The 21,207-nt window shown below is 53.1% G+C and overlaps 1 protein-coding gene across 8 annotated transcripts in view; it reads left to right on the plus strand.

Moving 5' to 3' along the window:
• Positions 1-21,207, plus strand: part of SPTAN1 (spectrin alpha, non-erythrocytic 1) — a 514,843-nt gene that overhangs the window by 354,619 nt on the left and 139,017 nt on the right. For all 8 annotated transcript variants that reach the window (XM_069609174.1, XM_069609169.1, XM_069609172.1 and 5 more), the window contains 3 exons: positions 9,335-9,467; positions 16,186-16,284; positions 16,384-16,543. In XM_069609174.1, the coding sequence (XP_069465275.1) occupies positions 9,335-9,467; positions 16,186-16,284; positions 16,384-16,543 (392 nt within the window). The remainder of the gene's footprint in view (positions 1-9,334; positions 9,468-16,185; positions 16,285-16,383; positions 16,544-21,207) is intronic.

The raw sequence follows: 21,207 nt of genomic DNA on the forward strand, positions 1-21,207 counted from the left end.
GCCTGGCTCCTGAGATCATAGAATTTGGACATCTACAGCTCCCACAGAGATGCATGGACATCCTCAGGGAAGCCAGAAAACCTAACACTCGCCACTGCTATTCTAGCAAGTGGAAGAGATTTGTCATCTGGTGCAGAGGAAAGAGCATCAACCCAATTGACTGCTCTCCCACACATATTGTTCTATACCTGACCCATCTATTGGATTCAGGTCTAGTGTTCAATTCCATTAAAGTCCACCTAGCGGCACTTTCTGCATACACCACTTCCCAACTCAGTGTCGTGGTGGAAGATCCCTGTTATAAAGGCCTTCATGGAGGGAGTAAAGAGAATACACCCCCCGATAGCTGACCCAGCTCCCGGATGGGACCTTAACGTGGTACTTACCAGACTCATGGGCTCACCATTTGAACCCATGCACAAAGCAACTCTTAAAAACCTCACTCTTAAGACTGCTTTTCTAATAGCTATCACCTCCATCAGGAGAGTAAGTGAATTACAGGCTGTTTCTGTTCTAGACCCCTTCGTTACAGTTCACAGAGATAAGGTGGTTCTACGCACTCACCCAAGGTTTGCTCCAAAATTCATCTCGAAATTCCACGTAAACCAGTCTATAGAACTGCCAACGTTCTTTCAAAATCCTTCCAACTTGGGAGAAAAAACTCTGCACACACTAGATGTGCGCAGAGCGGTCATGTTCTACATAGAAAGAACCAGACCACTGAGGAAGACTAATCAGTTCTTCGTCTCGGTGGCAGCAGGAAGAGAAGGGGATGCAGTTTCAAAGTCCACTATATCTAGATGGATTGTTCAATGCATCACTCTCTGTTACACTCTTGCTAAGAGAGAACTGCCCTTTAGGCCAAGAGCACACTCTACTCGAGGCACGGGGGCGTCCATAGCATTCATTGCAAATGTTCCCCTTGAGTCCATCTGCAAAGCGGCTACCTGGAGTTCTGTGCACACCTTTACAAAACACTACTGTCTAGATGCACACTCTAGATCTGACTCCCAGGTGGGACAGGCAGTATTAAGACATCTTTTCTCTACTGTTCCTTCTCATAACCCACCGCCAACTCCGGGTACTGCTCGCTAGTCTATGCACAGCATGTGATTCTAAGCAGATTAACAAACATCAGAAGACAATGCATTACTCACCGTAAAAGCATTGCTGATGGTTGTATCTGCTTAGATTCACATGCGCCCACCCTTCCTCCCCGCTCGGATGGAAGGAACATAGACATCTTTCTACATCTCTCTCTTTTCTGTACTCACTCACGTCTAGAAGGCTCCCTCAGGGCAGAAAAATACAAACAGAGGGACCTCGACGCGTGAGGGATTGTGGGTACAACGCACGTCACTATAGGGATAGTGTTACAGACACGCCTTGTCGACGTCCCCTTTTCGACTACGAAAAACAAAATGCAATACTCCGCAGTGACCACTGGATGTCGGACCTATGCACAGCATGTGAATCTAAGCAGATACAACCATCAGAAATGCTTTTACGGTAAGTAATGCATTGTCTTATATAGCGCTCTTTCCCCACTTGTGTGGCCTCTGCGCTTTTTCCTCGGTTGAACGTTCTTGGTGACCGTAGTCGATGTGGTTGTAAGGTTCTAGGGGGTTTAGATTAGGAGATGAGTGTGTGCATGTTGCCGTTCTAGGACTTGGGTGGCTGGCAAGGCACGACTAAGCAGCCCAAGAGAGGTCAGACACATGGGTGGGTGCTGGCGAGGGTTAGAGATAGCTTGCTATTGTTGGGAGAGTCTATGTGAGGCCAGCTATACCAAGTTCCTTTCGGGTGGTGGTCGCTGTATGCTAGTGGCGGAAGTGTTGAGGTACGTCTGGTGTTTGTCTGGGCGGCTATGTGTGCACTAGACCGGATGTGCTTAGCCGTAGGCATGTTCTATTGTGCATGATGCGTGGCCGTGCCTGCGGCCCATGTCCACGCTAGTGATGTGAGTTATACGCACCTTAGGCTGCGATGTTGCTCCAGGTCTATACCGGGGGGCCTAGTTTTCATAAGTTGGTAGGCATCCGCATATGTTAAGCCGTAATGGGTGCTACACCTGGAATTTGAGAGTGTAGTGGGAGAGTGATCTACACCTAACAGTAAACTGTGTGCAGAGAGGCTAAGCACAGCCAGATATTAGAGTCCTGTCTAGTGGGAGAGAGGCCTACCCCAATAATGCATATTTGGATGCAGGCAAAGGACAGCTAGCGTTGAGTCCCGCATGGGGCGGGGATGGCCACTTCCAATGAAACACCAGTACCAGGCCTTGAGAGTCGACAACAGGAGCTGTGAATCGTGTGTGATTGGAGGGAGGCCCACATCCAAAATGTGCAGACTGGACCTTGATGAGCATGGAGCAATCCTGTTCTACATGGACCATGCCGAAAAAACATAGAAAAATGTAAGGTTTTGATATTCACAACAGGGCAAGAAGGCTGCCCTGTAACGCAAATGAGTATTGGAAAGTGGAATGTGCAGTGCATACAAGAATGTACCCCTACGTCCCAGCCCCTTCCGTCCATACGGCATGGGTGTCCCTCACTAAGGACGGGAGCAGAATTTATTTTACCAGAAAACATTTCTTTGCCCCTTTTCATTTAATTGCGCGCGGGGAGTGTGCTCCCTTGACTCCACCTTCTGGCACCAAACCTCAGTCCTCTTTTCCGCCTCGACTGGAGCAGACCACCTTCAGCTGTGTGGTGGTTGAGGCCCTTTTTTTCCCTCGTAATTCCAAATGTTCTCCAGCATGGCGTTTGGCATGGATTCACATGCTCATGAAAATTCCCCGTCATCAGGCTGGGAATCCTCGGTAAAGAAAAAATCAGTTTCACTTCTGAACTGTCTTTCTCCTAACAACCAATCGCTGGTCTCTGGGTCATACTGCCCACAGCCAATAACTGCCCTCTACCTAAGCCCCTCCTCTGGCAGCCATCTTCAGATTTTTACTGCACGTTCAAGTGTTGGGAGTCCTCGTGCTATAGCTCTCGAACTTTTACTGCGTTTTGCAATTTTTCTAAGTTTTGCTCTATTTTTCTGTCAATCGAGCCTCAAGCACCATCGATCCATCAACCGACTAACAGGGACAAGTTTTTTTGAACTTTTTACGTCCCTCAAGGGCGTTTTATTTTTCATCGAATCCACTTCTTGGAAGATTCCAGAAGATTCTTGGAGGCCTACACCGCGTGGACATGGCTGAGGATAAAGGAGACTCGACGCCTCTGTTCAGGATCTGCCCAGGATGCGGGCTGCGGAACATCTTCCTGGACGATGGGCACTCCCTGTGCCTTTATTGCTTACATTCGGACAGCTCGCACGTGGAGGAGGCCTGTACGTTCTGCAAGGACATGGTGCCACGCACCATGAAGGACCGTCGCAAGCGGCTCACTGAGTGGCTGCAGACAAAGATCCCGGCGGCAGGCGAGCCCCGGCAGCATGGTTCTCCTAAGAGAAAATCTGAGCGGTCTTCTAAGACCTTTGAGGGCGCTCCGGCGATGGGGGCCCAACATAAAGCAAAGCACTGCGAGTCTGCAGGCACCGGGAGCCCAGTTGGTACAGTCTCCGCGGCAGACAGGCCGGGCGCAGCATCGCCAACGCTCTAGCTCGGCGAAGAAAAGAAAATTAGAACTGGGTAAGCTTCGGGAGAAGGCCCGGTCGACTCCAACGGAGAAAGCCTAGGGGGAGCGAGGTGCCGACATAAACCTCCCCCACACCCCCACGGTGAAGGCCTCAGACGTGCCCATGGTCGTGAAGGTCCAGGTTCATCGGGCTAAGGCATCTATTGAGGGAGTGGTAGCGTCCCTGGTGAAGACCGCAGATGCGGTCCCAGTGGAGACGACCCCCAAGCCAAGAGTTTCCCTGCCCACTCAGAGGAAATCGTCTTTCCTGCCCATTGAAAAGACCCCCGTGAAGGCAATGCCAATAATCTCCCGAGGCTGTTGCCCCTGGCTGAGAAGAGGGGGAGGGAGGGAAACGGTAGTCCTGCCGGACTCAGATATCTCAGAGGAGGAGCTGCTCTCGGGCCTGAAGAGAGTGCTTGACAAGAAGTTCGCCGAGGCCAGGTCCTACAGGAAGGACCCTGATGAGGGGTGGCAGGACGGTGAGGAACCGGAGGACACCACGTCACTGCCGACCTTGTTGTAACCGCTGCCACCACCGAAGAATATGTCGGCGGACATCCTACAAGCTCTGCACATTCTGTGTTTAGAGATAAGGACAAAGATGCCCGTGCCTCCGGTGGGCGATCCAGCGGCGCCATGGACCATCACGGGACCCGCCGCCCAAGCGGTGACGAGTCCATCCGCCTCCACCCTGCCATCCTTCACCTCCATCCCTTCTGCCGAGGGACGAGACGTCAACGTCGGGGACAGACTGCGGCGACAACGGAACGTACTTCCCATCGCCGTTACCCGCCATGATTGCTAGGGCCTCAGAGATTTTTCAGCTGAACCCCGAGGAACAGAAGGAGGAATTCCTTTATCAGCGCAGACAGACCAAGAGGAAGACCGTGCTCTCGATCCCACTGTTGGACGACATTTGGGACGAAGGGCTGTCCCTCCTGAAGAACCCGTACTTGGCCCCAGCAGAAAAAGACAAGTACGAGAAGAAATACAGGGTGCCAGACTCTGCACCGAAGTGTCTCGGATCCCAGCTGTCCCTGGACTCGGTCACAGAGGCGGCCAGGAAGAAATCTGCAGGGTCGGCTGCATCAGCTTCCACTTCCCCACCGGACGGCGAGGGGAAAAAAGCTGGATGCCATGGGACGACGGGTCATCTCGTCGGCGGCGACAACTATTAAGGCGGCCAATGCTCTCACCATCATGGCACGCTACGACAGGGACCTTTGGTTTAAAATCGCCCCTCTCCTGGACTTCCTTCCGGACGACAAGATGGCAGAGGCCCTTGAAATCCTACAAGAAGGCGAGGTAGCATCGGACCATGCCATCACGGTGGCCACGGATATCGCCGACACCGGCTTCCGCCTTCATCGGCATGGTTGGCTGAAGGCCACCAATTTCTGTCAGGACGTCCAGACAAGGGTATTGAACATGCCCTTCGACTAGGACAATTTGTTCAGCAAGACAATGGCCGAATCTCTGCAAGCCATCAAGGCAGACACCGAGACGGCTCGTGCCTTGGGCACACTCCAACAGAGACGGCCGTCATTTCGGGCCTCCGGAGGCAAGTCCCATGGTGCCTCCAAAGGATTTGGTGGAAACTTCTCTTCATGCCGTCAGCCATCCCGTTCCTTGGCCCAGGAAGCCTAAAGGGGGCCACAGCAAAGCTGGAGGAAATCGTCGTCGCCAAGGCCCCCAAAGTGGGTCGTCGATGACGAAGCAGGACTGAACCGGCCGTGACGTCGGGCCCCCACGCGAGCACAGTGGGAGGCTGGCTGGCGAACTTCGTCGGCATGTGGAAGTCCATCGCCACCGACTGTTGGGTGTTGGACGCCCTAGCCACGGACACACCCTGGAGTTCCAAAGGAAGTGTCCCTGCGTCCCACCAGTCGCCAGGCAAGAAACTGCTTCCAGAGGTATGAGCGATGCTGAGAAAGGGTGCCATAGAACTCGTCCCGAAGAGGCTCGGGGGCTCCGGAGTGTACTTGCGGTACTTCCTTGTCAGAAAGTCTGGTAGTTGACCTGGATCTCCGCCACCTCAACAAATACATCAAGTCCCAGAAGTTTCGGGTGGTCACCCTCCAGCACGTGCTGGGACAACTGGAGGAAGGGGGACTTCCTGTCGTCGCTGTACCTGGAGGATGCTTATTTTCACATCCCCATCCACAAGGGGCATCGACGGTTTCTACACTTCGCGGTCCGTGGGGAACACTACCAGGTCAAGGCCCTTCTCTTCGGGTTGAAGTCGGCATCCAGGATCTTCAAGTGCCAGTGGTGGCGCGGCTGCGCCTGCAGGGGGTCCACGTCTACCCCTACCTGGAAGATTGGCTCATCCGAGCGAAGTCCAGGGAAATTGCTGTCGAGCACACAGTGAAGACCGTTCCGCCTGCTCACGGAACTGGGGTTCTCGATAAACTATGTGAAGTCCTGCTTGGTGCCATCGCAGGAAGCTCTTTTTCTGGGGTCCAGGCTCCACACAGTGGCGCGCCTGGCTTCCCTGTCGAAGGACAGGATAAAGGCCATCCTGGGCAAGGTACAACAGCTGTCGACCATGGAAGTTGCCAGGCTGAGGTCCATCAAGTCCCTGCTCGGCATGATGTCATGAATCTACCTCGTTCGGCTGTACAGACTGCGGATGCGGCCGCTGCAAGAGTTCCTCGATGCCTGTTGGATCCAGGTATCTGAAAGGTTCGAGGACAAGATCGCCCTCAATGAGACCTTCCGCCGAGCGATTCTGTGATGGGGCATCCATGCGCATCTAGCGGCGGGCATGGACTTCAAGACACCAGCGCATCAGGAGACGGTGACGATGGATGCCTCCCTGGAGGGATGGGGCGCGCACACCAGAGATCTCCACGCAAGAGGCCTTTGGCTCCCAGAGGAGAAGTCGTTGCACATCAACGTCCTGGAGCTTCGGGCCGTATTTTGGGCCCTAAAAACATTGCTTCCATCCCTCAAGGGCAAGGTTGTGTGGGTTTCACCGACAACACCTCCACTATGTTCTACATTCGGAAGCAGGTGGCACCAGATCCCCGCTCTCTCCAAGGAAGCGCAGGATCTTTCGAACTGGACCGTCGCCCAGAGGATGTTGCTGGTATCCTTTCATGTGGCAGGAGTGAAGAACACTGTCGCCGACTCGCTCAGCAGGGAGCTGCGCCCTTGCCACGAGTTGGAGCTTCGGCAGGATCCGGTGGACTACTGTTTTAACAATGGGGCAATCCCCAGATCGATCTGTTTGCGACAGCGATGAACACCAAGTGCCAGAGATTCGCCAGCAAGTTTCCCCAGACGGGGAGTATATGGGATGCATTCTCATTTCCCTGGGACGGCCTGTTCCTCTCTGCGTTTCCCCCGTTGCCGTTGCTTCTGCGACTCATCAGTCAGCTCAGACGGTCCCGGTGCAGGATAATTCTCATTGCACTGGCGTGGCCAAGGCAGATATGGTACGCGGACCTTCTGGACATGTCGGCGTCCCCTCCGAACCAAGGTCGCTGAACTTGCAGGCCTGTCTCCTGCAGCGCTAGAATTTGGTGGATACGATCTCCCGGCGGACTGCAAGGAGGTGCTTGCCAGGGCTTCCTCTACGCTGAAATGCTACGGCCATAAGTGGAAGAGGTTTGCCGTCTCGTGCCAGGCACAGAAACTCGACCTTCTCTGGATTACGGCCCGCAGGTGCTGCCGCTGGCCAAGGCAGGGTTGTCCCATGCTTCCAACAAGGTTCATCTGGCGGCTATCTCCCGCTACACCAGAACTCTGGGGCGGTCGTCGTTGTGGTCACACCGCCTGGTCAAGGAATTCATTAAAGGAGTTTTCCGCTCATTCCTGCCGATGAAGGCTCCGGCCCCGGCGTGGGAGCTCAATGTGGTGCTGACTAGGCTCGTGGGTCCCCCGTTGGAGCCTATGCATTCGGCGTGGCTGAAGTTTGTATCGTAGAAGACCGCGTTTCTTGTGGCCATCTCCTCCGCACGACGAGTGGGAGAGATTCAGGCCCTTTCTTGTGAACCACCTTACTTGGCATTCCACGAGACGAGGGTGGTGCTGCAGACGCACCCCTCCTAAATGCCCAAGGTGCCGTTGGACTTCCATCTCAACGAGCCCTTGGTGTTACCCATTTTCTTCCCGTCGCCGGCTGAGAGGACTTTGCACTTGCTGGATGTGGCTAGAGTGCTGAAGTTCTACGTGGACTGCACAAAGAGTTTTCGGGAGACATCACAGCTGTTCGTGAACTTTGGCCCTGTGAATCAAGCAAGGGAAGGCTCTCTCGAAGGCTTCCATTTCCAGGTGGCTCTCCGGCTGCACCACCCATTGTCACCGGTTGGCAAACCGACCATTGCCTGGCCCCATTCGACCAGCGCGATCGCTGCAACTACGACATTCCTGTCTGGTGTGCCCCTGGACATCTGCAGGGCAGCTACGTGGCGGTCGACGCACACCTTCACGAGATTCTACTGCGTAGACTGGGATTCCAGGGAGGAGTCCAGAGTCGGCCAAGCAGTGCTGCGCAACCTGTTCGCTTGAAGGTGAGCCTGGTGAGGAGGTAAGAGATGCTTAATGTTGAGTTGTTGAAATGCTTACTGTTGAGCCTTGCCACCGCCCGTGGTTGTGCATGTGTGTACTGCTATATATTCTTCATGAGCATGTGAATCCATGCCAGACCCCATGCTGGAGAAAGAACAAGTTACTTCCCTAAACTGTTGTTCTCCAGCGTGGGTCTGGCACGGATTCACATGCAAACCCTCCCGCCTGCCCCTCTGCGGCTCTTCTCTTGGTCCTACTGCCACTTTACGTGCTACCAAATCTGAAGATGGCTGCCAGAGGAGGGTCTTAGGTAGAGGGCAGTCATTGGCTGGGGGCAGTATGACCCAGAGCTCAATGATTGGTTGTTAGGAGAAAGACAGTTCAGAAATAAAACTGATTTTTTTCTTTACCGAGGATTCCCAGCGTGACTGGGAGTATTCATGAGCATGTGAATCCATGGCAGACCCATGCTGGTGAACAACACTTACAGGTAAGTAACTTGTTCCTTTTTTGCAGTGTTGGCTCCAGTTGATATGAGGAACGGCGGCGGGATTCCTCATCTCAGATTTGGAGTGGGTGTGCCACACGTCACCAATGACAAATAACAGCAACTTTCAAACTGGCAAGGGCTGTCGAATTCTGGACAGCCTTTTGTCCCACATCTGTCCATCAGCAGACATCCCCTGGCTCGAATGTGCATTGAAACAGTCCCAAACTCCACATCCAGCCAGGTTGCACACAACACACTTTGCGTTTGAAACTCGAACCAAATGTTTAGATGTGACCAGATTTATATTCTGTGAGACTTCACTATTCTGATTAACAGTGCGCTGCATGGCCATTTTTAGTATATGGTACTTAAGATGGCATTATGTGATAATCATAAATTTGCACATGGTAGAAACATATCTGCTGCCACCAGTCCATCCTGGGCACGCACTAAAATTCACAAAATAAGTAAAGGGATAGAAAGTACCCAATACAGCAGCCCACTGTAAGGTAGTCTGTGCTGCAGTAAAACGAAGCCGAGAACATGACCGAGGCAAACTGTGCCCAACAATAAAGAGCATTGCAGCAAAGTGAAGCTAGAAAGGCTTTTGTTGCCTTAACATTCATGCAAAGCTGCTGAGGGTTCCATTGAAATCTGGTCCTGCATTTTTTCCCTAACACTTTGCCTCTCCTTGCAGTGGGCAGCGCCTTGAGGAGTCTCTGGAATATCAGCAGTTTGTGGCGAACATGGAGGAGGAGGAGGCCTGGATCAATGAGAAGATGACTTTAGTAGCCAGCGAGGACTACGGAGACACTCTGGCTGCTATCCAGGTGAGGCCTTGCTGGGTGCTGGGCGCTCTGCTTGAACCATTGCAGCGGAGGCTATGATATTTATCTGCACTCTCAAAAATGATTCCCCAGAACACACAATGCACTATAGTGTATTTGCCCCACAGCATTTCATAACTGCGTACAAATCGTAACCTGCAATACTGAACAAGGTTAAAAAAAAAAACTGCCTATATTTTCTTCGCAAAGAAATTGCTGAATTATTTTGTTTGGAGGAAAGTCCTTTTCTTGAACCCCCACTAATCCTTTGGCTGTGATTTTGTGATGCGCTGGGCGTTTTTTCCTAGTGACCATTCAAGTCTCTTACAAGGGATGGGACGCCTTAATGTTTGTTCCTCCTTAAAAGCACTTATGGCCCCCAGGGTGGAGGTGTACCTTAGTTGCCCTATGCAAGTAACCGTCCCCAGACAGTATGTTTTCGGTTCTTTCTGGTGGCAGTGATAATGGAATGTGTGCCTGTTAAACAAGATTGTATGCAGTACCCTTTGGGTGCAATAAAACAACCCTGACGTCCTGGCAATAGGAACCCAGCCTTTGGTACAAGTTAGTACTACACAGGCTGGTAGCGTGATTGAGCAGCCAGGCTTATCTCTGTGAGCTGTAGGGGACTTACACAGATTCACAGTGACAAGTATTGAAATAGACTCTTACACACAAGGTTTCTTGGTTAAACAATTATTAATTTATCAGTAAGTTGAATAAGCCTTCTTCAGAAGGGGCAATATAATACTAACACACAAATACACTTCAGAATACACACTCTTAATATTTCTAAATCAGTAAGTATCCTTTTGGGATGGCACACAGACACTTCATACACCCTCAGGTGACTTTAGTAACTAGGACACTGTGGACATTAATAAACCACTGTTTGCATTTAGAATCGGACTAAGAGTTTGTTCAAGAGAAAGGTTACACAAGTGCAGAGGGAGGAAGTCATTCAGGGATCCAGGCTAGGCCAAAGTCAGTTGGGCAAAAGTCTAGGTGAGCTAAAACACTTCTCAGAGTTAGTAAATAGTCTTGCACAATGTTTTTAGAAGTCTTTGTAGAAAAGAAGAAATCAAGGTAGGGCCACAAGCTGTTCCTGGCTGTCGAGATGGGCTTTTTTTGCATCTGGGGTCCAGCACTCTGGCTCGGTTAGTCCTGCTTCCTGGGGCTCTTGACCAACTTAAAAGCCACGCACATGAACTGACGTTACACTCCTGGCTATTCGGTTCCAGCAGCAACTGCAGTGGAATTTCAACGAGCTCCGAGAGTATGTCCAGGTGGCTTACTTTGGAGTTGATTGGTCCCACCAACTCAAGGGTTCGAGGCGAATTCGGAGTTTCAGCACAGCAGCAGGGCTTCACCGGGCCAACCAATGGTCCAGGAGTTGCAGCAGGTGTCCTCTTCCAAGTTCTTCTTCGGATTCCTTCGTCCAGTGGTCGACTCTGCATTCCAAGCCAAAAAGCTTTGCGTTTTATGCAGGTTTCTCCCATTCATTCCAGCCTAGCTGTCAGTCACCCCGCAGGGTGGCTTTGCTTGCCGGACAGCCAGCCGGCCAATCACCTAAGAGTGCATTTCTGTCTCCTAGGAGACAAAGCACAGGGACTGAATCCATCCAAAGGCAAAGGGACCAACCCTGGGATGGCGCACAGAGTAAATCTCAAAAAGGAACTTTCCACAAAGAAATGGCAAAAAAGACGACCAGGGCCATTTTGACAAAAATGGCACCTTTGGGTGCTTTTACTGCAGCTGCGAACGCAGCCCGCAGTAAATGCGCACCAGGGTAGTTAAAAGTAAACCACTGCCACCAGCCATTCGAGGAAAGGGTAACATCAAAATGTCACATGAGAAGCTAGACAAAGGGGATACTAAGTAATCCCTCCAGCACACTATTGTAAGATAGTGTGTGCTGGGTCTAGAAAGTTACAAATGTAAGTAAAGTCAATTTCACTTCACTTCTCTTGGAAAGAGCAGTTTATCCAAGAGAAGGTATTTAAACCTTTGGGAAATCTGAAAGACTTTCCTGTGTCACTGCACTGAAGGTGCTGTGACACACAATGTAAAGGATGCCTACGGAGTTTGTCAGACTCCACAACCAAAAGAACCAGAGTTAAAAAATCACATTAAGATACACGAGGGAGTTGGAAAAGAGGGTCTCACTCTCTGCAGATTAAAAATTCAAGTCCTAGAAATCCAGCATAGTGGGGTCTCTAAGGTAGAGGGGAATTAGCACATTTCTGAGAATTTGCTTTGACAGCGCCCCTTCTTCCCCCGCCCCACCCCCCAATGTGCTCTGCTAGAATAACACTTGGTTTGTGTGTTTGTGGGCCCGCAGCCTTACAATGGAGATCAAAGCAGACCCCCTCCCACACCCTCCCCCAACTGCTCTACTGCTGGAACTCTGCCTGTGCCTCTGGAAGGCCTTCTGCTCGATGAAGGCCCAAAGCTCTGCATCAGCATTGACATTCCGCCAAACCTGACAGCAAAGCTCTGCCTCTCAAGAAGTCCAGAAGGGGACCTACTGTGGTGCTCCCTGAAGCTGCTGAGCAAGAGTGGGAGCCTGAAGACTCTCTGCGCCACCTGCACAGGAGGATGTGTGGCAAATGCCCTGGTTCCAGCTCTCTGACCTATGAAGCACCAGGGGCTTGTGCTTCCCTGACCTTGCAACTGCACCCCCAAACTCTCCTCCCGGCCCACCTCCAGCAGATCTCCACTGATCCACCGTCCCTGTGGCCTTCTCAAGTAAACCCCAGATTTTAATTTTCTGCTCAAGCATGACTCCAGAATCCTACATCAGACTTAACTCTTGGTATTAGGTAAGACGGCAGCTTCTTCACCTTTCAGCTCCTCTGGCAACTACCCTCGACCACTGTTAGGTAAGAATTTGTAGAGTGCAACTGGTGTGAGACCTTACAAGACTTATCTCTTGGTATTAGGTAACCCACTTTTTAATATAGGCCTGTAGTTGGTAGAGTGAGTGACTGAGCGACTGAGCAGCTAGGCTTATCTTAAGAGGGGTAATGTCCGCTGTAGAGCTGTACAATGAAATTAGTAAATGCAGGTATCCAAGTAAACTCTTAACATACTCTTACGTCCCGTCCCCTTTCCTCCATACTGCATGGGCGTCCCTCGTGAGGGACGGGAGACGGAACCTTTTTCACCAGAAAAATCTTCTTCCACTCTAAATTCAGAGGTGCGCAGAGGCGCAGCCCTGGGCCTGACTCTGCCCTCCAGCGCCACACCCCAGTCCCCTTTTGCGCATCGACAGGAATAGGCCAAATTCACCAGCGCTCCTGGGTTTGCCTACGGCCATGTAATTCCACGCACAGATTCTTCCTCTATTTTTTCTTTTTTCAATAGGTACTCGGTCCTCAGAAGCCACAGCTCCTCCCCGGCGCATGTCGACTTCGACAGGGTTCAGCAGGTGCCCATCTTGCAAGAGGCCCTTCCCAACTTCAGACCCCCACGCCCTCTGCCTACGTTGCCTTGGCCCAGACCACAGTTGGCAAGCCTGTTCGGCGTGCGGCTCGCTGTCCTCGAAAGCGCTGAAGAGCAGACTAGCCAGGTGGCGGGAGCTCTTCTAACGGTCTCCTTCTGTGGATCTCAAGAGTTTCGTGAAACATCGATCCAGGCCTGAGGTAGGGCCTATATTTTCATCCGCACCTGGAAAGGGAGACTCCTTCCCAGGAGGGACCGGTCTGGTCCTTATACCAACATATGCACCGGGGCCGTTACAGCTACCGGCCTTCGGGATGAGGGTTTCTAAGTTGAGGGGCCGCTAGGCTCGATTACTGGGCTTGCACCCGAGGGGTTCTGCCCTTGTACCGGCATCATGGCCGAGGGGTTACGCCCCGTTACCGGCAGCACCGCCGAGGGGGCGCCTGAACGCAGCTCTAACGACCCCCGGGTCGAGGTGGATACACCTAACGGGCACGGACCCGAGGAGTGGGGCAAGTCACACGCCGCTCACATAAGAGACTTGGCAGAGGCTCGCACCAACGAGCCGAGCAATACGCCACAGCCACGTGGTAGACAGCTCAACAAAATGGCCGATGTGCCAGAAAAGGACACCCTTTCGACGCCTCTGCAGGACTTCGGCGAAGAACGAGTATCGAGGTGGGACTGGCATCAACCAGGTACGTGGCCGAAGGCCTACCCTTCTTATATGCAAGGTTGTTTTCCCTTGCATCTGTATGTACAGGGGCGGCAGCGCCCTCAGCTGCCTCTAGCTACCCCGTCAGTCCCCTCCTCGGCCAGCGAGGACCAGATCTTTGAGAGGTTCCTCAGCCTCATGTTTTAGCTAGCATTTGTCTGTCTATTACGTACTCCAATGCTCCTTTTGTTAAGTATTGCGATTTGTTGTGGACCTCTTAATTTAATCATGTTTTAACCTGCCTTTTGATGATTATTAAAATGTTTGGTCATTTTTTATATGCGTTAGGTCCCTTTTTTAGGTCCTATTTTATGTGACCAGTACCTGTTCCCTTAGTTCTGTCTACCATTTATAAAGTGGATTTCCAAACCCCACCTCATCAGGAGACGGTCACGACGGACGCCTCCCTGGAAGGATGGGGAGCGCATTCCGGAAATCTTCATGCAAGAGGCCTGTGGCTACCGGAGTAGAAGTCATTGCACATCTTGTTGCAGCTGCGGGCAGGGTTTTGCACCCTCAAGTCTTTCCTTCTGTCCTGCAAGGGCAAGGTGGTACGGGTCTTCACAGACAATACCACCACGATGTTCTACATCCAAAAGCAGGGGGAACCAGATCCCCAGCGCTCTCCAAAGAGGCGCAGGACCGTTGGCACTGGGCCGTAGCCCAGGGGATGTTCCTCATCCCGTTTCATCTGGCAGGAGTGAAAAACACCATTGACGACTCTCTCAGCAGGGAAATGTGCTCTTGCCATGAGTGGGAACTTCGGCAGGACCAAGTGGATCACCTGTTCCGCAGATGGGGCAATCCCCAGATCGATCTGTTTGCGATGGCGACGAACACCAAATGCCAGAGGTTCACCATCAGGTTACCCCCAGCCGGGGAGCATGGGAGACGCATTCTCTTTCCCCTGGGACGGCCTATTTCTGTATGCATTCCCGCCGTTGCTGCTTCGACTAGTCAATCAACTCAAACGGTCCCGGTGCAGGATGATCCTTGTCACACCGGTGTGGCCGAGATGGATATGGTATCCGGACCTTCTGGACATGTCCGCGTCCCCTCCAGTCAAGCTTCCAGCAGACACAGATCTTCTTGGAAGGAGGCGCTATTCTGCACCACGACCCAAAATCGCTGAACTTGAAGCTCTGGCTCCTGCAGCACTAGAGTTTGGGGGCTACGATCTCCCAGCGGATTGTAAGGAGGTGCTCGCCAAGGCCAGAGCTTCATCTACTCTCAAATGCTACGGGCACAAGTGGAAGAGGGTTCGCTGTTTGGTGCCGTACTCAGAAGATCGACCCTCTACGAGTCATTGCTCCGCAGGTACTCCCGTATTTGTTGTTGTTGGCCAAGGCAGGACTGGCCCATGCTTCCATCTAAGTTCATCTGGCGGCCATTTCCCGCTACAGCAGATCTCCTGGACGATCATCCTTATGGTTGCATCGTTTGGTCAAGGAGTTATTCAAAGGACTTTCGCTCGTTCCCGCCAGTGAACTCAATGTGCTTACTAGGCTCGTGGGTCCCCCATTCGAGCCTATGCATTCAGCCCCACTGAAGCTTTTGTCTTGGAAAACCGCTTTTCTTGTGGCCATCACCTCCACACGGCGAGTGGAAGAGATCCAGGCCCTCTTGTAAATCACCTTATTTGACATTCCACAGGACAAGGGTCGTGCTACGGACGCACCCCTCCTTCATGCCCAAGGTGCCGTCAGACTCATCTAAACGAGCCCTTGGTGTTACCTGTTTTCTTTCTGACGCCTACGTCGCCGGCTGACAGACTTTGCACTCGCTGGATGTAGCTAGAGCGCTAAAGTTCTACGTGGACAGCACGAAGAGTTTTCAGAAGACGTCACAACTGTTCATGAACTTTGGCCCTGGGAACCAAGGGAAGGCCTTCTCCAAGGCTTCCATTTTCAGGTGACTCTCCGGCTGCATCACCCATTGTCACCGGTTGGCAAACCGACCGTTGCCTGGCCGTCCGAGAGCCCATTTGAACAGAGAGATCGCTGTAACTCTGGCGTTCCTGCCTGGTGTGCCCCTGCTGGACATCTGCAGGGCTGCTACGTGGAGGTCGACGCACACCTTCACGAAATTCTACTGCGTCGACCAAGATTCCAGGGAGGAGTCCAGAGTCGGCCACGCAGTGCTGCGCAACGTGTTCGCTAGAAGGTGAGCCTGGTAAGGAGGTAAGAGATGCTTGATGTTGATGCTTAATGTTGAGCCTTGCCACCTCCCGTGGTTGTGCATGTGTGTACTGCTATGTATTCTTTATTCATGAGCATGTGAATCCATGCCACACCCATGCTGGAGAACAACAGTTACAGGTAAGTTACTTTTTTCCTTACTTGCCTTAAGCATAGTGTGTGGACATTCTCTCACTTGGCATTTGTGAATTGTGTACTGTACTTGTGAACCGCCCTGCTCACCTCCTGAGAATGAAGCCTGAGCCGCTCCTAACACACTACCCCTGACCGAAACCCTGACCACAGGGCTTAAATTCTCTGTAAACACCTCTGGAATGGTAATCCAATTTGTTCTGGTGCTGATTGAGTTAATGTCTCATTGTAGGGCTTGCTGAAGAAACACGAAGCCTTCGAAACGGACTTTACAGTGCACAAGGAGCGTGTGAACGACGTTTGTGCGAACGGCGAGGAGCTCATCCACAAAGTATGTGTGAGGGAGCAAGACTGATCTTGCAGGAGCAAACATGTGCCCTTTTTTTGTGGTGTTTGCTGAAATGGGGTTCATTCTGTCTACTTCCCGTAGAGCAACCACCATCAAGATAACATCACCCTCAAGATGAAGGGACTCCGGGAGAAGGTGGCTGAGCTCGAGAAGGCTGCAGCCCAGCGCAAGGCCAAGCTTGACGAGAATTCTGCATTCCTGCAGTTCAACTGGAAGGCAGATGTTGTGGAATCTTGGATCGGTAAGAGCTGCATGTAGGCTGTGGAGTGGGTGGTGAATGTGGATTGGGTTCTTGTAATGGCGGATCATCTGGGTATTGAAGTCTAAACAGAGAAGTTTCCTTCCATTAGTCTATGGCTCAGCCAATGGTAGCGGTGGGGAGCCGTCAAGATAACTCTCATGAGGGAGTGTTCAAGTTAAACAAGAATACAAGGTAATGTGGCATCACTGTCTGTAGGGCTTCCCACACAGGGTATTAAAGAAAATGGGCATTATTTCTAGTAAAAGCAAACTAAATGACCTGGTTCCGTGTTAAAGCCTCCAGTCAGTCTTCTAGGGCTGGACCCTGCTAGCCTGGGTCAATCGCAAAGGTCAAATGTGAAGTGTGATCCAAAATCTGCTGGAGTGTAGCCATCCATGGGATCCATGAAAGGGATTGTCTGGCTTTTCTTTGCCTGAACAGTAAGCAGAGCCATTACCCATTGTTCAAGATGGGGTCTAATATCACAGACTGCACCGTGCTTCAGGTTCACTTTGATGCACTCCCAAAAGCAATGATAGTGCTGGGAAGCGCATGGTTTAGGGCCGTCTTATTTCTTTTTTGTTGATTAAATTTTATCCACAGCAAGAACTAATGCAAAGCACTACAGCCGTTCTACCAGCACAATACAGATCCATGATAAACACACAAGCAAAGAGTCCCTCTAAACAAGCCAAGAGATCTGATCTACCTGTCCCATCAACCACCCCTCGCCCTATCCATTTGAGACCCAGGCCCACTTAACCCAAAGAAGTCTTCAACCCATCATAGTAATGTGAAGCGGCGGCGAAGCTGAGGTCTACTAACAACCCCGGGCCCTTCCCTGCATAATCTAAAAATGCCCCCCAAATATTCTTTATTTTTTATATCGCCTGGAAAACAGGGCTGTCATTTTCTTTGCCACTACAGTTCCTCAAATTTGTACCCACCACAACTGAATAAGGGGCCCATCTGTATTTTTCCAGTTACAAGCAATCATAAGTTTAGCTGCTGCCAGCAGGTGAGATATCAAAACAGCAACAGACCCAGACATGGGGAAAATCCCTTCTCCAGCATGGGGTCTGGCATGGATTCACATGCTCATGAATATTCCCCGTCGTCAGGCTGGGAATCCTCGGTAAAGAAAAATCAGTATCAGTTTCGTTTCTGATCTGTCTTTCGTAGTAGTAACCAATCCCGGATCTGTGTCATACTGACCACAGCCAATGACTGCCCTCTCCCTAAGGCCCGCCTCTGGCAGCCACCCTCAGATTTTTACCGCACGTTCAAGTGTTGGGAGTCCTCGTGCTTAGCTCTCGAGCTTTTGCTGCGTGTTTCGCGCTTTTTCAGGTGAATTTTCACATTTTTTCGGTTAATCGAGCCTCAAGCTCCACCGTTTCTGCTTCCGTTAACGGTTACCCGTTGCGGGATTTTCCTATGCCCCTCAAGGGTGAAGATTTCGTCAAATCAACCTCTTGGAGGATTCCAGAAGATTTGCGGCCTACTTCGAGATGGCCCAGGACGCGAGTTCGTCATCTGGACCCAAAGCTGTTTTGCAGCTGCCCTGGATGCGGGTTGCAGAATGTGTTTAAGGAGGACGAACATTCGCGATGCCTCTACTGTCTTCATGGGGACAAGACTCATGTAGAGAAGGACTGCCAGTTCTGCAAGAACTTGTCGGAGCGGACCATGAGGGACCGTCGATCCCGTCTCGCCAGCTGGTTGGAGAAGGGCTCAACGGTTGAGAAGAAGAAAGTGTCCGAGCGGGCTTCTAAGTCCTGTGCGGGCGCCCCGGCGACGGGGGCCCAACACCAGGCCAAGCGCCGCGAGTCCGCTGGCTCCGGGAGCACTGAAAGGTCGGGGCTCTTCGGTCGCCAGGCAGGGCGCACCTTCCCCGGCACCGCCAACCACGAGCCAGCGCTCCGGTTCGGGGAAGAGGAAGCCCGAGACCCCGGGTAAGCTTCGGGAGAAGCCCCGTCCGATCTCGGGAGAGGGGGGGCGAGGCGTCGCCCCTCCCCCTAAGGAGAAGGCCCAGGACGCACCTAAGGTGGTGAAGGCCCCTACCCAGCAGGCAAAGGCCTCTATCGAGGCGATCGCGGTGACTCTGGCCAAGACGGCAGAGACCCCGCCAGCGGAGACTGCCTCCGGGACTAGAGTTTTCCTGCCGCCAAGGAGGGAATCCTCTTTTCAGCCCATCGTCATGGCCCCCGTGATGGAAAAAGGGTGGGGGGGCACGGTAGCCTCCTCGAGCTCGGAGGGGGAACTGACCGAGGTCGTGAGGAATCTCGAAGTCCAATTCGAGAAGGTTCGATCCCGCAAGGAAGATCCTCGGGAGATAACCGAGGAAGACGACGATGGCGAGGAAGAGCAGCCTTCCATTCCGGCACAGCCGGAACCTAGGCCTCAGGATAGCTCGGCGGCCATTTTCTTTGCGATCCAGTCCTTATGCTCTGAGAAAAGGACGAGATTACCACGGCCCAGGCCGGAGGACCCGCAACCTGGCCTGTCGGGAAGTCCTCAGAACAAACGACGGAGGACCCAACCCTCTCCTCCGCTCGCCCCCGTAAGGCCTGCAGTTCCCTCCTCATCCTCCCACGAGTCGGGAGATGACGGTGCGGTGGGCTCGACGACGGGTTCTGACGGCGACGACGGAACGCGTCTCCCGTCGCACGGGCCTCTCCGCCCGACGAGATTGGCTCATTCCACGCCATGATCGCCAGGGTGTCCGAATTGTTCCAGCTCTGCCCGGAGGAGCAGAAAAAGGAAGGTTTCCTCTATCAGCGCCGGGAGGCCAAGGGGAAGACTGTCATCGCGGTGCCTCTAATCAATGACATCTGGGAGGAGGGCCTGTTGGTACTCAAGAACCCCTCCACGGCACCAGCCAAACGGGACCGGTACGAGAAGAAGTACCGGGTCCCCAAGACCACTCCCCTGTGCCTCAGGGCCCAACCAACGCCAGACTCGGTCGTCTCGGCGGCGACGAAGAAGAAAGCGGCGGGATCAGGAGCCTCAATGTCGAAATCCCCTCCGGACGGCGAGGGAAAGAAGTTGGACGCCATGGGGTGACGGGTCATTTCGTCGGCGGCGACGACGATCAAAGCGGCCAACGCCCTGGCGATCGTGGCCCGTTACGACAGGGAGCTCTGGTTTAAGCTGGCCCCCCATATTGGACTTCCTACCGGACGACAAGAGGTCCGATGCCCTGGAAATACTTCAAGAAGGCGAGGTGGCGTCGGACCACGTCATAACGGTGGCAACTGATATTGCCGATACCGGGTTCCGCCAGCTGGGCAACGGAGGTTGCCTACGACGACGGGGTTGGCTCCAGGCGACCGACTTCCGTCAGGACGTCCAGACCAGGGTGTTGGACATGCCGTTCGACGGCAGCAACTTGTTCGGGAAGGCGGTGGACAAATCCCTCCAAGCCATAAAGACAGACACGGAGACGACCCGCGCCCTAGGAGCCCTTCAGCAACGACGGCCCTTTTGGAGCTCTGGAGGCAGACAGGGGGCCTCCAAGGGATCCAGCGGTGGCTCGTCCTACCGCCAGGCGGCACGCTCCTCGTCTCAGGAGGCCTACAGGGGTCACGGCAAGCAGGGAGCGCCTCGCCGCCGTCGGCAAGGTGGCCAGGGCGGCAAGGCCACCACCTCCAAGCAGGACTGAACCGGCCTTGGCCTCGGGGCCCCCACCGAAGCACCCCGGTGGGAGGCCGGCTGACGAAGTTCGTCGGCATGTGGAAGTCCATCTCCGCCGACCGTTGGGTGCTGGATACCCTGGCAAGAGGGCAATCTATCGAATTCCTGAAGAAGTGCCCTCACGTTCCAGCAGTGGCCAGGAAGGAAAATCACGACCCGCAACTGCTGTTGTTAGTACGGGCGATGCTCAGAAAAGGCGCCATCGAGCTCGTCCCGAAGAGGCTCCGGGGTGTACTCAAGGTACTTCCTCGTCAGGAAGAAGACGGGCGGCTGGCGCCCCATCCTGGACCTTCGTCGTTTGAACAAATACATCAGGTCACAAAAGTTCGGGATGGTCACCCTCCAGCACGTGCTGGGACAGCTGGAGGAAGGCGACTTTCTATCGTCGCTGGACCTGGAGGATGCTTACTTCCACGTTCCCATCCTCGGAAGTCACCGAAAGTTCCTCAGGTTCGTCGTCCAGGGACGCCACTACCAATTCAGAGCACTGCCATTCGGATTGAAGTCGTCCCCCAGGGTCTTTCCAAGTGCCTAGCACCTGTGGCGGAGTGGCTGCGCCTGCAGGGGATTCACGTCTACCCCTACCTGGACGACTGGCTCATCCGCTCCAGGACGAGGGAACTCGCCGTCGAACACACTGCAATGACCGTCCAGCTACTCACAGACCTGGGATTCGCCATAAATTACCCAAAGTCCCACCTGGTGCCGTCGCAGGTGGCCCTGTTTCTGGGAGCGAAGCTCGATACAGTGAGGCGCCTGGCGGCACCGTCGGAAGAACGGACGAAGACCATTCTGGGCAAAGTGCAGCGCCTGGTAGCCACGGACGTGGCCAGGGTGAGGTCCATCAAGTCCCTCCTGGGGATGATGTCCTCTTGCATCTACCTGGTGCACCTCTGCAGAGTACGGATGCGCCCTCTTCAAGAATTTCTAGACGCCCGTTGGATGCAGGCGACGGGCACCTTCGAAGACAG

Source organism: Ambystoma mexicanum, chromosome 8 (genome assembly GCF_040938575.1).
Source record: "Ambystoma mexicanum isolate Mex_15411 chromosome 8, UKY_AmexF1_1, whole genome shotgun sequence".
In the NCBI taxonomy this organism is placed as follows: Eukaryota; Metazoa; Chordata; class Amphibia; order Caudata; family Ambystomatidae; genus Ambystoma; species Ambystoma mexicanum.